Genomic DNA, 17,627 nt, shown 5'->3' on the forward strand with positions numbered 1-17,627 from the left:
ACAAATAGAGCCTCTGACGTGGTTGCTGTAAGTAACTGCAGAAGAACCAAGCTCGGAGCACCTGAAAAGGAACCTGTTTCGGACTAATCTCTTTCACTCTATTTTCTCTTGGGCTGGTTCTTCTCCCCTTTCCCTACTGTAGGACAAGAGCATAGATTTCCTCAGTCAGGAGGGTAGCGAGTGGAGGACACCTGCTCACCCAAGTCTCTTGGTCTCCACGCAGAATCACCTCTAAGCACAGAACTCCAGAGAGAGCAGGGTTTACTTAAGGACAGGTAACTTACCTCTCCTCCTTCCAACCGAGTGGAAACTTGTATGAATACATATAAAAGCGTGATTAAAAAAAAAATCCATACTGCCATAAGACCCCCTGCATTCTATTTTATTATTTCTGTGTGTTAACTTTTGTAAACTATCCCAGCTCCTTAGAAACTGCTCTTAGTCCTTTCAGATGGTTTTCCTATATTGGAGCGTTCACACTACCCATTTCTCATATTAGGTGTCAGGGATATGAGAGGAATGCATACCAAGCCTGTATACAAACAAATACAGTTGTTTTCAGAAAACTATTTTCTCTTGCAAAGTTGCAAAAAATTTGTAACTAATAATACATAAATCACTTTTACCTAACTTCCAGTTCCACAAAATACCAAAGAGCTAGTCTCTCCACACAGATATAAAATTAAACACACAGATATAGAACTTCTTCCATGCACATGCAAAACAAAATTATCTTGTATTTGAAATGAGAAAGAAAATTAAAAATTTACGGCACGCATTAGAACACATGCATGTTGCCTTTAAATTTACATATAGTCTAGAACAGTCATTGATATCTATCAATCGTTTCTAGAAGGATTTACAGGAATAGATCTTATACAAGCTCGAAGTTATGTACATTTGAAAAAAGTAACTGGGTTTTATAACACAGATAAACTTCCCAGGAGTCAGAAACTCCTCCACATAGTAAACAACTGTGGAATTAATTTCCCTTGGTGATGTGAAAACTGCTCTGAATCATCATGTAAAGGATACAGTGCAGACAGGATGACAAACTTGGTGGCCTGTAAGTCTGCTGTTACATGAATTCCTGTGCTCTACTGTGTGTAAATACAAAGCAAACAAACCCACAAAGCTAACTCATGCTCCAAAACTAGAAGTTGTATAATCAGTAAATTTATGAGATGTTCTAAGTTTTCACTGCTTCAAATGCAGCATATATTAAAAGATGGTGCAGTTACGACTGTTTAGTATTTTTAGATAATGAAACATTTCCTAGGAAGAAGTGAAATTGCATCTAAATTGGCTCCTAATTAGCTTCAATTCTTGTTTGCTACTTGTGGCATAAAGGGAAAATGAACAAAGTGAGCAGCTCATTTAGTAGGCAAAGAAATACATTAAAGTGTGTGTTGTGTAACCCGATCCCTGTTGCTTTTATCTACTTTCTCTGCTTCCATTAATGTAACTTGGATCAATGGAAGTGCACCAAAGCCAAGCACATGCTGTACTCATAGAAGATACAGGCTGAGGCTAGCACATAATTCTAAAAATCTGTTTGGGGTTATTTGGAAAAGGCTGTGTCAAAGTTAAAGGAAATCTTTTATTCCTCACCTTCTTTTCTCTCAAGCACATTCTCCCTCCAGCACGTACAGGAGGGAACAGAATTCTCAGTGAAAACATCACTAGTTTTCCATCATTTCATTAGAAATGAAACACAAGAAACACAATCCACAGGGACAAATTACAAAGGCAGAAAAGAGATCTTTTTAATGACTTACTGTTAACAGACTTCCCAAAGCAGTCAGAAAAGGCCCCTTTTTATCTGAGACAGTTTCTCACCTGGTATGGGCAGCTTCTAAAGCTTCTGTCATAAGATATGCAAACCTGAAGAATGATGGGGAGAGAGACAGCAGCAGATGGGAAAGGGAAAATAACAGAGGAAAGGTAACAGTGATAGGTGAAAAGGGAAGAAACATAATGGAAAGAAACAAACTTAAGGGCTGAAAAAAATGAAAGAAAAAAGAAGAGGGATAAACATAGAAAAGGCTCCACAGAGAACTCCAGAGTGTCAATTTATAGTAAAAAAAAGTTATCAGAAGCTATGGAAACCATCCACACACGTTAGCTGCATGCGGCACTCAGTGTTTGTCTCCCTTATGCCTGTCGTTATCCAAGGCCTGCCACCTGTTTCAGCGGGGCCACTGCTCCGTGCTGAGCACGGACAGGATTTGCCGCTCCCGGCAGGAGCGGGCGGCTCCGTGCCCGCCCGCAGGAGCGGCGGGAGCAGCCCGGCTCCGCTGGCCCGGAGGGTGCTTAGAGCGGCGGTGCCGGCTGCTGCTGCCGCGACACCGGCACACGAACCGCCTCCCAAAATCTCGGGTGGGGGGCAAAAGTGCAAGTGAATGAGTGCAGGCGGCGAGCCCAGCGCCCGGCACGGCAGAGACGGCCGGGGCCGGAGCCCGCTGTCGGCGAGGGGCGGTGTCCGGGTGGGTGCCGGGGCAGGGCCGGGCCGGGGGCGGGCGGCGGGCGGCGGATAAACCCCCCGGCCGCCCCGCCCGGGAGGGCGGGATGAGCTCGGCGCGCAGGTAGCGGCCGGAGCTCCGCGGGACGCCGCTGCCGCCCTCATGGAGACCCGGCTGCTCCTCGGGTCGCTGCTGTGCGCCTGGCTGCCCTCGGGTGAGTGTCCCGCCGGCGGGGAACGGTGCGGGAGGGCGGTCCTGCCCGTCGCTAACCTGATGGGTTAGTTACCACTAACCTGCCCGTCGCTAACCTGATGGGTTAGTTACCACTAACCTGCCCATCACTAACCTCATGGGTTAGTTACCGCTAACCTGCCCATCGCTAACCTGATGGGTTAGTTACCACTAACCTGCCCATCGCTAACCTGATGGGTTAGTTACCATTAACATGCCCATCACTAACCTCATGGGTTAGTTACCGCTAACCTGCCCACCACTAACCTGCCCATCGCTAACCTGCCGCCGTTGCCTTCCAGCCCTGTGTCCGTGGGGTGCCCGGGCGCAGCTCCCCGCCGACGGGGCCCTGCCGCTCCCCAGGTAAGAGCCGGCCGGGGCACAGCGGCCTCTTTCTGGGCTGGCTGGGTGGGTGGGTGCGCTGCCCGGGCCGAGCCAACCCTGCTCTCTTCTCCCCCCTCAGCCGAGGCAGCACCGCGGGACCCCGGAGCCAGGGCGGCCTGGCCAGGGCGGGGCAGGTGAGGATGCGGGCCGGGCTGAGGAGCGGCGGGCCGGGCTGAGGAGCAGCGGGCGGGCACCGCGGGGCCGGCACCGCGGCACCTCGCTGGGGAGACCGGGCCACTGGGACTGCAGCTTCCCGCCGGGCAGGCCCCGGAGAGAGGCACCCGCTGCAGCCAGGGCTCCTGAGGCTGATGAGTTCAGGGGGTGCCAGGTCCCAGCGCCGCTGCCCGGGCAGACCCCTCTCCTCTGAGGGGGCTGGCGGTGCGGGACAGAGGGACGGGTGTTCTGGTTGTCAGCAGGATAATGCGCTTCTGTCTTATCTCAATAATATATCTGTACATTACCGGGATACCATCTGTATTTTGGGTGGCTGTTTTACCCTTAGTGATTCTTCAGGACCTGCCCTCGAGTGTGTATTTTATCCCAGCCATGTAAGTACTGTCAATCCTGAATGAAAAATTAGTGTTAAAGCAGCGACAGAAGATGGTGTGACTGTATCTAGAGCTTTGGCTTGTTCAAGAAGTTGTGTTGTACGAAGCATCCCTGCTCGAGGAAAAGCTGAGGTCTGATCTGGCTCATCAGTAACAATTGTTTTGTGAGAGCCTTTTTGCTTCTCAGTAGAGGTAATGGAGCTGGCAGTGTCGGGTCACTGCAGCTCAGCACTGAGGTTTTTGGATGTGGTTTGTCCTGGCAACTCGACTGAGTCACTCATGGCACGCTGCTGAAATGTAGTTAGGGTGTGTGGCTCTCACTCCCTTGTTCGAGGGTGGGAAGAGGAGGGATTGCTTTGTAGTCCTTGTTCGTGGTTCCTCAGAGGGAGTCACCTTTCTCCCTGCTTTCTCCCTGCTCTGTCTGGGGAAAGCTCAGCAAAGAAAAAATGTCACATAACTGCAAACAGGTAACCAAATCAACCACCAATAATAGTGAATGCTCCTGGATTTAGCTCTCCCACCAAGCATTCAAGATACAGTAATAAATGTTTTGTTTGTTTCTGGGCTAGCCTACTGAGCAGAAATCTTCAATAAGAGGTATGTTTAGGAGGAAGGAAGAAGAAAAAATATTTGAGTCTTGAGTAGAGTATGCTTTTTACTTTACAATGGAGTTTTTTTAGTAAGCCAATAGAAAACAATGATCTTTCTAAAAATGGCAAATTTACTGACAGACTGAAGAGACTTTTAGGGATCTTGTTTATAGCTGCTGATTTCTTTGTTCTTTTTGAAAGGAGTCTGGAATGGCAGTTTATAACACTTCACCTACAACACTGTCCTTGTCTCGGAACAGGAGAATTCACAGTATGAAATGTGGACCATCCAGTAAGTTATTTATGTTTCTATATAAACTGACTTCTTTTGTGCCTTATTTTCTGCATTGTTTAATCATGCTTGTGAAGAAAAAAACATCATAAAATAACTATTACAGGCCTTAATGAGGCTCTACCTTGTTTTGTCTCAGAGGTACCTAGGAGTATGGAAATGTGTCATGGAGTTTCACCTAGCTTTAGGTTTACACCTGGTTCTGATTTAATAATTTGAAAGACTGTTCCTAACTACAGCTTTTGTAATAGAGAGTTTTCAAAAGGAAATCTTCTTTTATAGCGGTATACCTAAAAATGTGGATTGATGTTTAGACACCATTAAATTGCATGTCCTGTCCTTTTTTGTGCTTGGAGATTGGTTGTTGGTTTCTGCTGAGGTAACCTGCAGATGCTTTTTGTGTGTGATCCATGGGTTAGCAGGATAAGGTCCTTTTTAACAACAGCTTGCAATGGTGGGCATTTGCTTGAGGAATGTCCATCTTTGGTTTTTTGATTCACCTTATTTTCAGAAGTGAAGTGGACAGACTTAAAGTATCTTTGCTAAAGAGTAAAGATCTTGAGTCTGTGTCATGCTTGGGTCTATGTCATGCTTGCCTTGTACAAAGGAGAAGAATGAGGCAAAATAACTCAGAGTGATTTTAGTTAGTGATGCAAACTCTATAGTTTCTCTTCAGCGAGCCTGATTCCATTGGATGTGGGGTGTTCCTTATGCCTAGCTTTACAGCCCAAAAGGCAAGATGATGTATGGAATGGACCCGTAAATTGTGACCAGGGTTGTGTCATCCCCAAAAGCTTTTAGTGTCTTCAAGACACACTTTTCAGAAGCTTTTGGGAAGTGTGTAGCTGAAAATAGAGGAATGATGCAGGAGTTTAGAGAAGCATAATATTGCTCAAATAAATGCTGTTACCTATGAATCTCTCTCCAGTACATAAAAAAACCCATAGTTATATTGTGTGTGATAAAATTGCTTTAGAAACTTAACACTGTGTACTAATAAAAAAAGCCCTGTTTTTGAGGGTTGCACAGTCTTATTGACCAAGAACTTAAGTTGTGGGTTTGTGTTGTTGTTTTTTGTGGTTGTTTTGTTTTGTGTTTTTTGGTTTTTTTTTTTTTTTATGCTAAATAAAGCACCTTACAAAGAGAAGATATGCAGATCATGCTGGGAAATTTGTTGTCATAGTAATTGTTTGTTTCCCTGGGTTTAGTCTTTGCCTTGTGAAAGTTTCTTTAATTGGGAATAATAGGTTTAATTTTTTGCTTCAGATCTGGAAAAAAGCTTCTAAGATGTGTTACTCTTCAAGTGTGCAATAAAAACCTCCCACATAAACCCTTTGCAAATCTTCTATTAAAGAGCTTTTGTCAAGGGTTTATGTGAAAGTTTATTGCTTCTTAAATAGGCCTAATATTTAAGAAATGGAAGAACAAATGTGGAGCTGGGGAGAACAAAATATTTACAAATGTCTCATGCTAGCTCATCACATGGCAAAGCTTCCAAAGGAGGATGCAGTTATGATGGCAAGAATTAAATTTTCTTGCTCTCTGTAGATGTAACAGTAAAAAGTTTTTGTTTTCTTTCTAATTTGTATTTCTGTGAGGCAAAAATATTCCATATGGGTTTTCCATTTCTGATGTACTTGGTTTGGAAAGGTGATGTTCTTGAAGACATGCTTTAAAAATTATCAATGATTGTCCATACTTGAAGGCAAATAAAATCAGCATTATTAAACTCTTTTAAACAGTGGAATACATAGGCTTGGAAGTTTCCTTTTTAAATCACAGTAAAGTGTGTGGTAAATGGAATCTATTGTTGTCTGTGTGTGAAAGACACATTAAAAAACAAAAGGAAAACCTGATCTGTTTTGTACAGTACTCCCAATACTTAGAAAAATAGTTTTCCTTTTGGTCTCCAATTTAAAGAGAGATGCAAGCTGCTGTAACTCTGGAGTCAGATTTGCAGACATCTGGGGAAATATGAAATAGTAAACCCTCTTGTTTAAAAACCTTAACAAATGGAAACCCAAACCAATAACAAGGAAACCCAAACCAAAACAGCAAGGTAGGCTGTCAGCTGCTTTCTCTACTTTAGCGATGTCTGTAAGAAAATTACTTTTCAAAGAAATTCTTTGAAATACTTCTAGAACTGTGATTATAATGAAATTCTATTACAGTCAATTCTTCCTGCAATACCAGTTTTTCTTGCCTTCTGTAACTCCGGAGATAAATCAGTATTTTACGTGGAATAAGTGCATGACTTCTGCAAGAGATCCCTTTACCGTTGTGTTGTATTAGTCAACTGAAAGCATTTCAGAAAGTGATGTCATGTCTTATCTGTCAATGGAACAAAAAAATTGCTATAGCACAAGCAAATGCCAAGAGAAGTTCTGTGTTTGTTAGTTTCTTGTAGCCAGAGAACATAGGATTTGAAATGTGTATCACAATAATTGAAGTTAATGCATGGTAGCTGTTAAACTTTTAACTTCCTTCCAGACAAATGTTATTAATGCAAAATTAAAAAATCACAAACAAATATAAAAAACCCCAAGCCTGAAACAGGAAATTCCCAAATATTAAGAATATTCAGAACCTGGGATAAAATATTATCTTAATAAAATTTATCTTAATAAAAATATTAAGAACCTGGGACAGATAAACCAAATTATTTCTGGAAGTATTCAGGCTACTGCTGAAAAATTCTAATATTCTAAATACCACAGATTTCCTTATGTTGAAATGCTGTAGCAGGCATGAGTCACAGAAGTCATAGAAGACACTTGTCCCTTACAATGTGTGCTTGAGAACTGATTTCAGAAGATGTACCAGAACAGAAAATATGCAGCTAACTGGAAGGCTCTTGGAATTGAAGGGTTAAAATTGCATCCACCTCATTCACTTCAGAATCCCAGAGAGGAAAATTTTACATCCTAGAGTAAGGAGGTGCTTGGTCCTGGGCTGTGTTGCATCCTGTTGAAGCCTGTAAGCCAGGGAAAACCTGTGCCACTGCAGGCAGGTGCTTTCAAAGACTATGAAGTTAAAGGGTAAAAAAGAATGCGGGAAATACTTGTTGTATTAATTCTCTCATAGCTGAAGGAACACCTCAAAGCTTGCACCTAGAGAAATCTGCAGTGGAAATTATGCAGAGTTGTAAAATACAGAATTTCAAGGATGTTGCAAACATTTAAATATTTAATATTTAAATATTTATTTAATATTTAAATATTACATTTTAAGCAAATATTCTCCTCTTTTATGTGTGGCTCCAGATCTAATTTAGGTTTCTTGCAAATTCTTATCCTGATCGGCTTTGCTTTTTCACCTTTCTACATTCAAGAATAAAATTTGTTGATTTTTAAATAATTTAGAATTTTAGTACTGTGATTACCTTCAGACTCTTTAACTGAACTACTCTTCAACTCTCACATAGCTACTTAAAAAATGTGTCATTTTTAAAGAATTCTGCAAAATATAATTCCTGTCTATTTCTGTAAATCACTCCAAATTTCTAAAACTGTTTGGGTCAAAGTTGATATCTAGGCAGAATCATAAGAACTGAAGGCATGGACTGGGTTTTATATCTATCTTGCTTCAGCAACACTTTATCACTTCAGATCTCAAAATTAATCTTTCATATTTAAGGTTTGCTGTCCAAGTGAATCTAGTAATGAATACCCTGAAAGGAAACCTGTGTCTACTATTTTGCATTAAGCAATTTTTTTCATACTGTATCTTAAATAGTAGAAAAAATAGTAGCATTAGGGAGTACTTAATGTTTTACAGAAAAATACTATTAAGATGGTACACATCAGGCCCAAATCTTCAAGAATTAGTAGTGTACTGGTGATAATGGTGTGTTACTGGGAGGTCAGACCTGAGCTCAAGCATTTGTATTCATGTGATAGTTAAAGCAAAAATCAAGTATTTCAAAATGGATGTTTTCTTGAATGAAAGTGAAAAAGCTTTAATTTAGATGTCTCTCTGATTTAGTATCTTATCTTTTGCATGGAATACATAGAGAGGATTTCTTTGCAGTTACCTCCTTGTGCTCCAAGAGGAGAGCATATCTCCAGTGACTCCATCTCACTTCATGCTGAAGGGCTCCACGCTATATAAATTACTTATTTTATTCCTAATGAGCATGTTGAATCAGAAGACCAAATAGTGGATGAGCAAGTCAGGACATAGAGTTCAACTGGAACTGAAACAAATTCAAGAGATTTTAAGTATTCATTGAAGAAGAAGTAATGTAAGAAAGTGGATAAAGCTAAGTGTGCACCATATCAGAGATGCAAAGCCACAAAATATATTGCATTGGTAATAATATTCAAAGTAAGTGTGTATTTTGATGAAGAAGCCTTTGAACAGCTATGATAATGCTGCTAAGGAATGTCTCTGTGTGAAGCTTGGACACTGCTCTGCAGAGCCGCTTGCAGTGATGTGGACTGGATTACAGTCACACTTTTTCAAAGGCTGTGATAAATAATGGGTTCAAGGTTCTGCTACTGCTCATAGGAGATTTTAAAAGGGGGATGAACTGAAAAGGAGGTCTGTGCTCAAGGGACTAAAATAACCCTACCCATGGGACTGCAGCCTAGTCTGTAATTACGAGGGGTTAGAGTATTTAAGCTGAGAACAACAGAGAAGAATTCAGACCTGTGTTACAGGATGATCCCAAGTCTTCACCTTATTTGATAAAGAAGGAATTTGAGGCTGGTTGCTTCATCACAGCAATCGTGGTTTTATCAGGGTGATCTGCAGGTTCTAATGGCAACACTGGTTAGAAATGCCATTACACATTATTACTTACATGAGTCAAATTGTGCTACTTAGGCCTACTGTTTTCTGCTAGAAAAGTCTCACCAGTTTTCAGTTTCAGATTCCAGCCCAGTGCACTCAACTGGCATAATGTCAAAAGGGAAAGAGGAGCTGAGGAGTTTTTAATAGGTGTTGCTTTTGGGTTAATGGAGGACAAAATACTCCATAAGTTTTCCTAATTTTCTCTTTCAGTTAGGCTTGATGTCTTTTCCCTTTCTGCAAGTATTAAAATGTTTCTCACATTTCTGTAGGAGAGATGAACTTTTGATGTGGTCATATGGGTTAGCTTATTTAGAAAGCTCATATTCCTTTAATGACAAAGATTAGAATGAACCCCTTGTTACAGGATATTTATTCTGAATACTTCAGGAAGTATTTCTGTGTTCATGGAGCAGAATGGGATGATTAAAGAGGCCACATTTACAGTAGTAGGAGCACTAAAGGTGATCTGAAACAATGCTGCTTTCCTGATTACCTGCTTAAGGATAAGTAACGTTTGCACACACAGCTGTTCTATGCAGTGTAAGGAAGACACTTAACAATTATATAGAAAGGGATATAAACAAGTACAACAGCTGAGATGATCATATTTTCTTAGAATCATACACAGAAAGACGAGATCTTTATAAAAAAGAAAATGCTTATGATTGAGTCATTTGATTTTTTGATTCAGGTTTAACTAACATCCTTTCTGCCTAAAAGAGAGCCAGGGAGATCCTTCACAGTGACAGCAATGGTCCCCAGGTCAGCTGATTGTTTGCACAATCTGAACAAACATGGCTTGGACAGGTTACCTGAACCATGCTTAGAGTGGAATCATCAACCTGAAACATCAAAAGCGGGGTAGCTTCCTCTGCAGCTCAGAGGAGCATGACTTGCAGCCTAATTGCACATTATTGTAACTGGACAGGCAACAGGGCATAATGTTAGCGAAGCAAAGAACAGAGACCAGAGCTCTGGTTACACAGGTCTCACAACAGTCAAGATGAAAGAGATCAATGTCTGCCTCTCTTGACAAGAGGAACAGGCCTTTGCATTATTGACAAGATTGGTGGCTGTGAGCATGTAAATGAGATGGGCTCAGGCAGTGGAAGTAGGGATGTTTCAGCACGGTGCTTGCATTTGTTTTTATTGACCTGATGCTGGCCAGGCAGGAAAAGGAGCAGGATAGTTGGGCTAGCAGGCAAAAAAGCATTACCTTTTACTTTGTCTACCTGCTTTGTTCTTTTGAGCATGGCCTTCATTTTTTTCCCTTTTTTTTTTTTTTTTTTTTTTTTTTTTTTTTTTTTTTTTGGTTAGAGGGTGGGCGACTACTTGTTGAAACCAAGGGAATCAAAATTAATGGTTTGGATATTTGAAAATCTTCAAATAATTGCTTATTATTTATAATGCGATTGCAAATGGAAATGATAACGTCCTGATGTTGAAAGAGAGTAAGTTTATATGATGAATAATAAGAAATTACTTACATAAGGGTGATGAGACACTACAATACATTGCTCAGAGAAGAGTGGGTGCCCCATCCTTGGAGGTCTTCAAGGCCAGGTGGGATGGGGCTTTGAGAGACCTGGTCCAGTGGGGTTGGAATGAGATCATCTTTAAGGTCTCTTCCAACCCAAACTCTTCTAGGATTATTTTTCAAGAATGATGTACTTGTAAAGATAAAGAAAAGAAGTCTGAGCCTTCAGTTTGTATCTTCCTGAAACAGTTTCTTCTGGGCAACTTGTCTGCTTTTTGCAACAAAAGTAATCGGTTTGAATTGTGAAGTGCAAAAACTATGATTGCATAATAGTAAATTGTTCAAATTAAAATCTTTTCCTAAACAAACTTCATAGGAGCAAATACTAGCAAAATAAGTAAACGGATCACAATTTTTTAAAAGAAGGTTTAATCACGAAACTTAAATTTAGTAACAGGAAACTTTGTTTCTGCTTTTGCGCATTTTTCTGTAGACTGAAGACTTTTGTCATATTTTGATAGGGATCTTCACAGGGAAAATAGAAATTAAAAAACAAAAAACACCTCCCTCCCCCAAGCCCAAACCTGTCATTCCACGTCAGGAATCTGTCTTTATGGAAAGTGTTTGTGGTTGATATAGGTGGAAGTTGTGGGATGGAAGGAGGGCAGGCAGGTAAAGATACGCAGGTGGGATCAGAACAAATACATTTCTAGAGTAGCCTGCTCTCATCCTGGCAGAGCTTACCCACAGGGCGTTACTTGTGTGTGGTGGATGTAGGCACTGGGCTTCTTTGTGGTGCAGTAATTGTTCCCCTCCTTTATTGGTTGCTTAGGGGGCTGAGAACATGTCACACTAACAGATGTCACAGACGTTTTGATTTGGCTTCTCTAAAAGTGCAATAGATTTATTAATCTTGCTGTATAACTTGAGTTGAAGCTTTCATACTGTTTCACTTTTGTGGGGCTGGTTAGATTCTCCAGGATGCTTTAATGCTAAGTTAGCAACTCCTGTCATTCTGAGAGTTCCATTCAGTGAAAGAACTGGAGCTTTAGAAAGAAAACGATCAGATTTTATTTTTGGCATGCCTTATTTTTTTTTCCACTCAGATTCACTTACATGTTTTAATGGAGGTGAGTGTGTCTACAGAGAGCTGTGCGACTGCAGTCGATTTAATGCAACAGGACCAAGATGCCAGACAGGTGTGTAAAGAGAGAAATCTGACTGGGTTTCTGGGATTGCACTCGTGTTCCCACAGCTACAATGACTACTCTCTGCCTAAAGGTCCCCTTCATGCTGTAGCACTTTCTCCCTCCTCTCTTTTGTGTCCTTATATTTCACAGCATGTTGCATGCACTGCCCCAACTCAACTCCCGTCGTATCAAAAAGCCAGCGCTGTGTCTCAAGTGACTCTCCTTTTGTTAGTGTATAACACAGGTGCTGAAAGAGATCATATATGCAGGACATGGGGACAGTATAATTTCGAAACTTTTGATGGACTCTATTATTACTTTCCTGGGAAATCCACATATGCCCTTGTGAGACACACTGAATTAGATGAGCAGAGCTTTTCCATACAGGTAGGGAATGGTACTTCTACATTCTTTCGAACTGTTGTTGGACATACTAATGATGTATTAGTTTTAAGAGATTAAAAATAACTTGAGATGATAATAGGGTGTTGTAAAATGCAATCTGGATGTGATTTTAACATAATGTGGGCTACCAGTTACTATAGCATAGGGTATAAACAGCTGGAGTAAGACTGATGTGTGTCCTTCCAAAGCCTGCTTTGTTCAGTCAAAGCTGTGAAAAGACCACTCCACGACCATGCCTGTGAAAACACTGCTCAGTTTTTTCCACGAGAGGGGAACTAAACTTCTTGTTCCCATGCTGTGTGCAGATTTGGGGATATTAGTTCTGTTACATATTTATTACCAAGAATTTGATTAAGACGTTGACTTTGTGATTTTATTTGGCAGGTGAATAATGATCCTGAATGTCATTCTTCTCCTTATTCCTGCAAAAGGTCCATTAGTTTATTCTTTTCTGGAGATGAATGGATAAAGATGAGCAGTGAAGTCACTTACAAAGGATTTGGGTAATTGCAGTCATTTTCTAATGCTGTAGTTACACTGGAGTTAATATCATGGTACCATTTTGGTAACTGAGGTGTAAACTTATTCCTTGATAGGCTGAGAAATCATCCAGACCACAGCTGCAACAATGGCTTTCCGTTTACAGAGTAGTGTCTGAGAAAGGTGATTCCTAAATTAGTGGTAATAGAATTAAGTACAATCATTGGCATTCATGATTTTTGCTGTTTGTTATTTGCAAATTCATCTGGTTTAGCGGAGTTATTCAATATTTACACCAGTTGTATGAGGAAGGCATCAGCAAGTAATTTATTTTTAATAGTTACATTTTCTAATGTGATATTATTTTTGCTTCTGTATGTCATGCCAGAGTACAATTACCTTATGTTGGTGGAAACTTGCACATCCAGAAACTAGCTGGGTACTTCCTGGTCAGGCACCAATATGCCTTTACCCTGGCTTGGGATGGTAGATCAGCAGTGTACATCAAAATGGCACCTGAGTACCTGGGCAAAACCCATGGCCTGTGTGGAAACAATAATGCTATTCTGCAGGATGATCTGGAAACCAGTTATGGTGAGTATTTAAGATAGTTCCTGTTGTGTAATGTGGTGAGGTTTTTTTTGTTTTGTTTTGTTTTGTTTTTCTTGTGAAATGGATGTTACTTTGCTTAGCTTTCAGTTGTAATGCTGATTGAATTTAAGATGGGTGGCTTTTGAAATTGAAAATATGATGTGGAAATACTTCTGCTAAATGATATTTAGTGAAGAGGACCAATTTCAGTGTAGGTGGGGCTCTAGGGAGGAAGATCTTAAAGCTGTCTTACTCAATTACCTACAATGGTATTTGTACTTCAGTTTGCTGGGACCTGAAAGGTAAAATCTGTTTTTAAATATTCACTGCCCTTCTAGAGATTTTTGCGGCCTAGGGAAGCCTGAGGTATTGCTGTTGGAAATAAATCAATAATTAGTAAATCAAATTAATGAAAACTGTCAAATCCTGTTTGATCTGTCATTTCATATGTGCCAACGCTTTCAGAAATAATCAGTGATCTTTCAGTGTCAGCTTCAGACACTTCCAAAAGGCATGTTTCAGTAAATTTGAGTGAAGACATCTATAAAATGGGTAAGAAAAAAAAAAAAAACAGGAGGAAAAATCAAGTCCCTTGAAAAGTATCTCAAGTGAGGCCATAAAAACTTTGGGAAATCATTACTTTGGGCTGTTTAACTGTTGGCTCCTCCTCTTGAACTTGAAGATGTTTCTGTAGAGCATTGCTTCAAAGCTCAGAGTGGATGTGGTTTCCTCTGTTGTTCGTGCATTCCACTCAGGTTCAGAAAGCACTGTTAACAGTCATTACCCTCACTAATACTTTGCTCACTAAATCAAGTTGTTTATACTAATATCAAGATCAAGGGGTCATTTCCCCAGAGACTTTTCCCTCTCACCTTTCTCAGTGTCTCCATCCCTTAAAGCTGCATTTGCAGCACAAGTGGATTCACTGTGCATGAGCTTTATCCACTTGGCTTGGGGAGAAGTAAAGATGGGGCAAGATATGCATTTGTGGGTAATCCAAGAAGTAATCAATATCACATGTCCCAGGTGGATAATAATAATGATGGATTAGTTGATTTAACCCTAGTATGGACGTTTCTACTTCTATTAGTCACACCTGTATTTGGTTAGTGCAGACAAATCATTGCAGCGACCCAGGCATGCCTCATCTTTCTTGGGTTTAGACTCCCTTTTGGGAGACTTTTATAAAATAGCAGCATAAAATGTTATTTATTAGTTTATTTAAGCTTTTAGTTAAAGCTTTCTTTCCTTTATTCCATTGATGGACTAAGGCAGACACAGTCCTTCTCCCTTAAATCCCTTCCTTGCCAAATTGCTTGAGTAAGCTGCTTTCTGCCATCCAAAAGCCAACTTGTGTAGTTCCTTCCAAAAGTATTTTTTTGTTTTGTGAAAGGACCAGATTGATTTCAGCTGATTCACTTAGTAGTAGGAAAAGGGTTAGGTGTTCTCTTCTTGGTGTGCTTTGGTTTTTGAAATGTTTCCCTGGGAAATCCTATGGAAACACTTGTTCTTCCAAGTCACTGTGTGACTCTGTGTGTGTGTCTTGTCTAGGGAAACTGACAGATGATGTAACAGAATTCGTAGAGAGCTGGCAGGAAAATCCTCCACACGGAACACGCGATTGGGATAAATCTCTTCTCAATGAACCACCGTGCCTGGCACAAAGCCGTGAATCTCTGCAGGTTTGCATCAACACAAAAGGATCATTGCTGTAGCTGGTGATTCTAATGGAGCAAGAATTTGACTAAATTTTGGTTTTCAAATAATAACTTGATAACGTTTAATGCTTTGAAGGAGACTGGAAATATTTGCATCTTTTTTTGGGAGAGAGTAATTAAAATGCTTGCTGCAACAAATCTTCCCTTGTCCTCTCATCACCCCACTGCCCCCTTCCTCCCTTTTGTTCTGTATCTAATGCTTGATCTTTTCAAATATTATACTGTCTGCATAGCAGCCAATAGAAGTGTTTGACTATGAAGCTGAATGAGAGACAAGATGTAAAATATGGGATTCTTCTAGAACTTATCCATAGGAAGGATAGAAAGAAGCAAGGAAACAAAACTAGAGTCAGAGCACTGTTCACTTGCCAGTGTTTAAAAAGAAGGTTATTGTTGCTTTTTTCCATGACTTTGAAGTAATTTTACCTTTTAATTAGTATTTTCAGGATATAACCCTTAAATTAAAGTGCTTTAAAAATAAAGCTGATGCCAGGTATGGTTTATTTCTCTTGCTTTTTACTGTGTAATTTAATTAAAATGAAAGCTTTCTTCAGGTTGTTCTGGCTTAGTTGCAAAATTATCTGTGCCCTTTTTGGGGACGGGCTATATTTTACTACCATGGGTATGACCTTGGATAAAAGATTCAGTGTTATGGAAACTCTGACATGGAGAGCAACGTGTTACTAAACACTGCTTTGGTTTGGTGAGAAGATAGTGATTCCTAGACAAAGACAGATGTCTATTATGATTTTCCACAGCATTCTATTTTATTCTGCTGATGTTTATTTTTGAAAGCCTCATTACAACAGCTGTCTATTTCATTTCAGAGGGCATATGCTCTGTGTAATATCCTGTTACATCCCCCATTTAAACAATGTCACGAGTATGTGAGTCCTCTTTCTTTTATGGCAAGCTGCACAAATGATCTCTGCATGTAAGTGAATGCTTTTGGCTAATTCCAAAGCTATTATGAAAAAACCCATGGTCTCTCTATCATAAGAATGAATTATAAGTGTTAAATGAACTGATTGATTTGTGGCTCTCTCTGCATGTAAGTTTTTATTTAACATTGTTTCGTTATCTTGCTTTTCACACTTGTTCTAGTTTTACTGCTGTGGAATGCTGTCAAGTTCTTCCTGCTTTCTTTGGTACAAGAATGACCAAAGTCAGGCCCAGATATTTTCCAGTTGTGTTAGTCTATCTCCCTTGAATATGTCACTTGAATATGTCCCTTGAATATGTTTTGATTCTGAGTGTGCAACATCCTTAAATGATTCTGCCACTCTAAAGCCTTCTTGCTATAATGAAAAGTTATAGTGGATGGGTCAGTTGGGCTTCTGCAAACTATATGGTAATCCATTGAAAAAATGAATTTGATAATCATTTGAACGTATGTTAACATTTCATAACTTGCTGTACTCCTGGCCTGAGAAGTTTTGACTAGTTAAATTTTTTAAAAAATAAAGAAGCTCAGGAGATGATTTCTATTTCTTGTACCCTAGTGGCTCACTTATAGAAATTTTACACTTGCTTCTTGTGAGTTTTCTGCAAGTTGTTACTTCTTCTGTAAAAATCAAGACTTTTGTTGAGGTCTCCTTATACTGCTGTATTTCTGGCTTTTGTGGATTTATTCAGAAAAATAGTGTCAGGTCTCAAATGTATTGATACTTATATTGATGACCTCTCTTCAAGGGTGGCAGAAAGTTTTCATCCTTTTAAGACTTTTAACCCAGTCCAACAGCACAGTACCTTACAACATTGTTAAAGTAGCTTCAAACACCACGGGTGCATGCAATGCAGGAGCATTCATGTGGTAATGAGTGTGTGTTTGCATGGAGGTACAACATAATATGTCACTTTTTATTTGTAAGGTCAGCAGCTGATGATGCAACGTGGTGTCGAGCACTCACTGAGTATGCCAGAGCGTGTGCCCAGGCAGGAAAGCCACTTCATGGATGGCGTGTGCACTTCCAGCAGTGTGGTAATGCCTTTGCTCTTGTACTTGGAAATGCTCCATGGCCCTTGTATTTTGAAAAGGGTGCCCTTCGTAGTTTTCTTTGCCTTTCTCCAATTTTGTACTCCTGTAATTCGTAATGAAGCTGTTAAGTCAGTCAAACTCACTTCAAGGCTGCATAAATGCAATGAATTTTCTCTTTAATGTGTGCAATTTATACTGATTTTTTTTAAAGCACTAAGCTTATTACAATGTAATTCTTTAAGATTATTAACAATCTTTATTTTTACAGAGCTACTCTTTCACATATTGTCAAAGTCTTCATGGCTTTGTGATAAATGAAATGTGTGTCATGAGTGTCAAAAATAAATTTAAATTGCTTTTGCATAAGACTTCTTCTTACAAGTCAGATAATGTAAGTTTGAAAGAGGTTATCTAATTTGTTCATCTACATGGAACACAGGACCAAAACTCTTTTGTCATCTATGACAGAAGATTTCCACTGTGGTTC

The 17,627-nt window shown here is 40.0% G+C and overlaps 1 protein-coding gene across 1 annotated transcript in view; it reads left to right on the top strand.

Annotated features, from left to right (window-relative positions):
- Positions 1–2,569: 2,569 nt before the first annotated feature.
- The window catches only part of OTOG (otogelin), a 96,127-nt gene continuing 81,069 nt past the window's right edge, over positions 2,570–17,627 (top strand). Inside the window, exons 1-11 of the mRNA XM_063398102.1 lie at positions 2,570–2,676; positions 2,996–3,056; positions 3,157–3,211; positions 4,417–4,507; positions 11,885–11,977; positions 12,201–12,355; positions 12,758–12,876; positions 13,242–13,447; positions 14,996–15,126; positions 15,990–16,096; positions 17,034–17,143. Of these exons, the coding sequence (XP_063254172.1) occupies positions 2,625–2,676; positions 2,996–3,056; positions 3,157–3,211; positions 4,417–4,507; positions 11,885–11,977; positions 12,201–12,355; positions 12,758–12,876; positions 13,242–13,447; positions 14,996–15,126; positions 15,990–16,096; positions 17,034–17,143 (1,180 nt within the window). The 5' untranslated portion in view covers positions 2,570–2,624. The remainder of the gene's footprint in view (positions 2,677–2,995; positions 3,057–3,156; positions 3,212–4,416; positions 4,508–11,884; positions 11,978–12,200; positions 12,356–12,757; positions 12,877–13,241; positions 13,448–14,995; positions 15,127–15,989; positions 16,097–17,033; positions 17,144–17,627) is intronic.

This window comes from Prinia subflava, chromosome 5, assembly GCF_021018805.1.
Source record: "Prinia subflava isolate CZ2003 ecotype Zambia chromosome 5, Cam_Psub_1.2, whole genome shotgun sequence".
Lineage (NCBI taxonomy): Eukaryota > Metazoa > Chordata > Aves > Passeriformes > Cisticolidae > Prinia > Prinia subflava.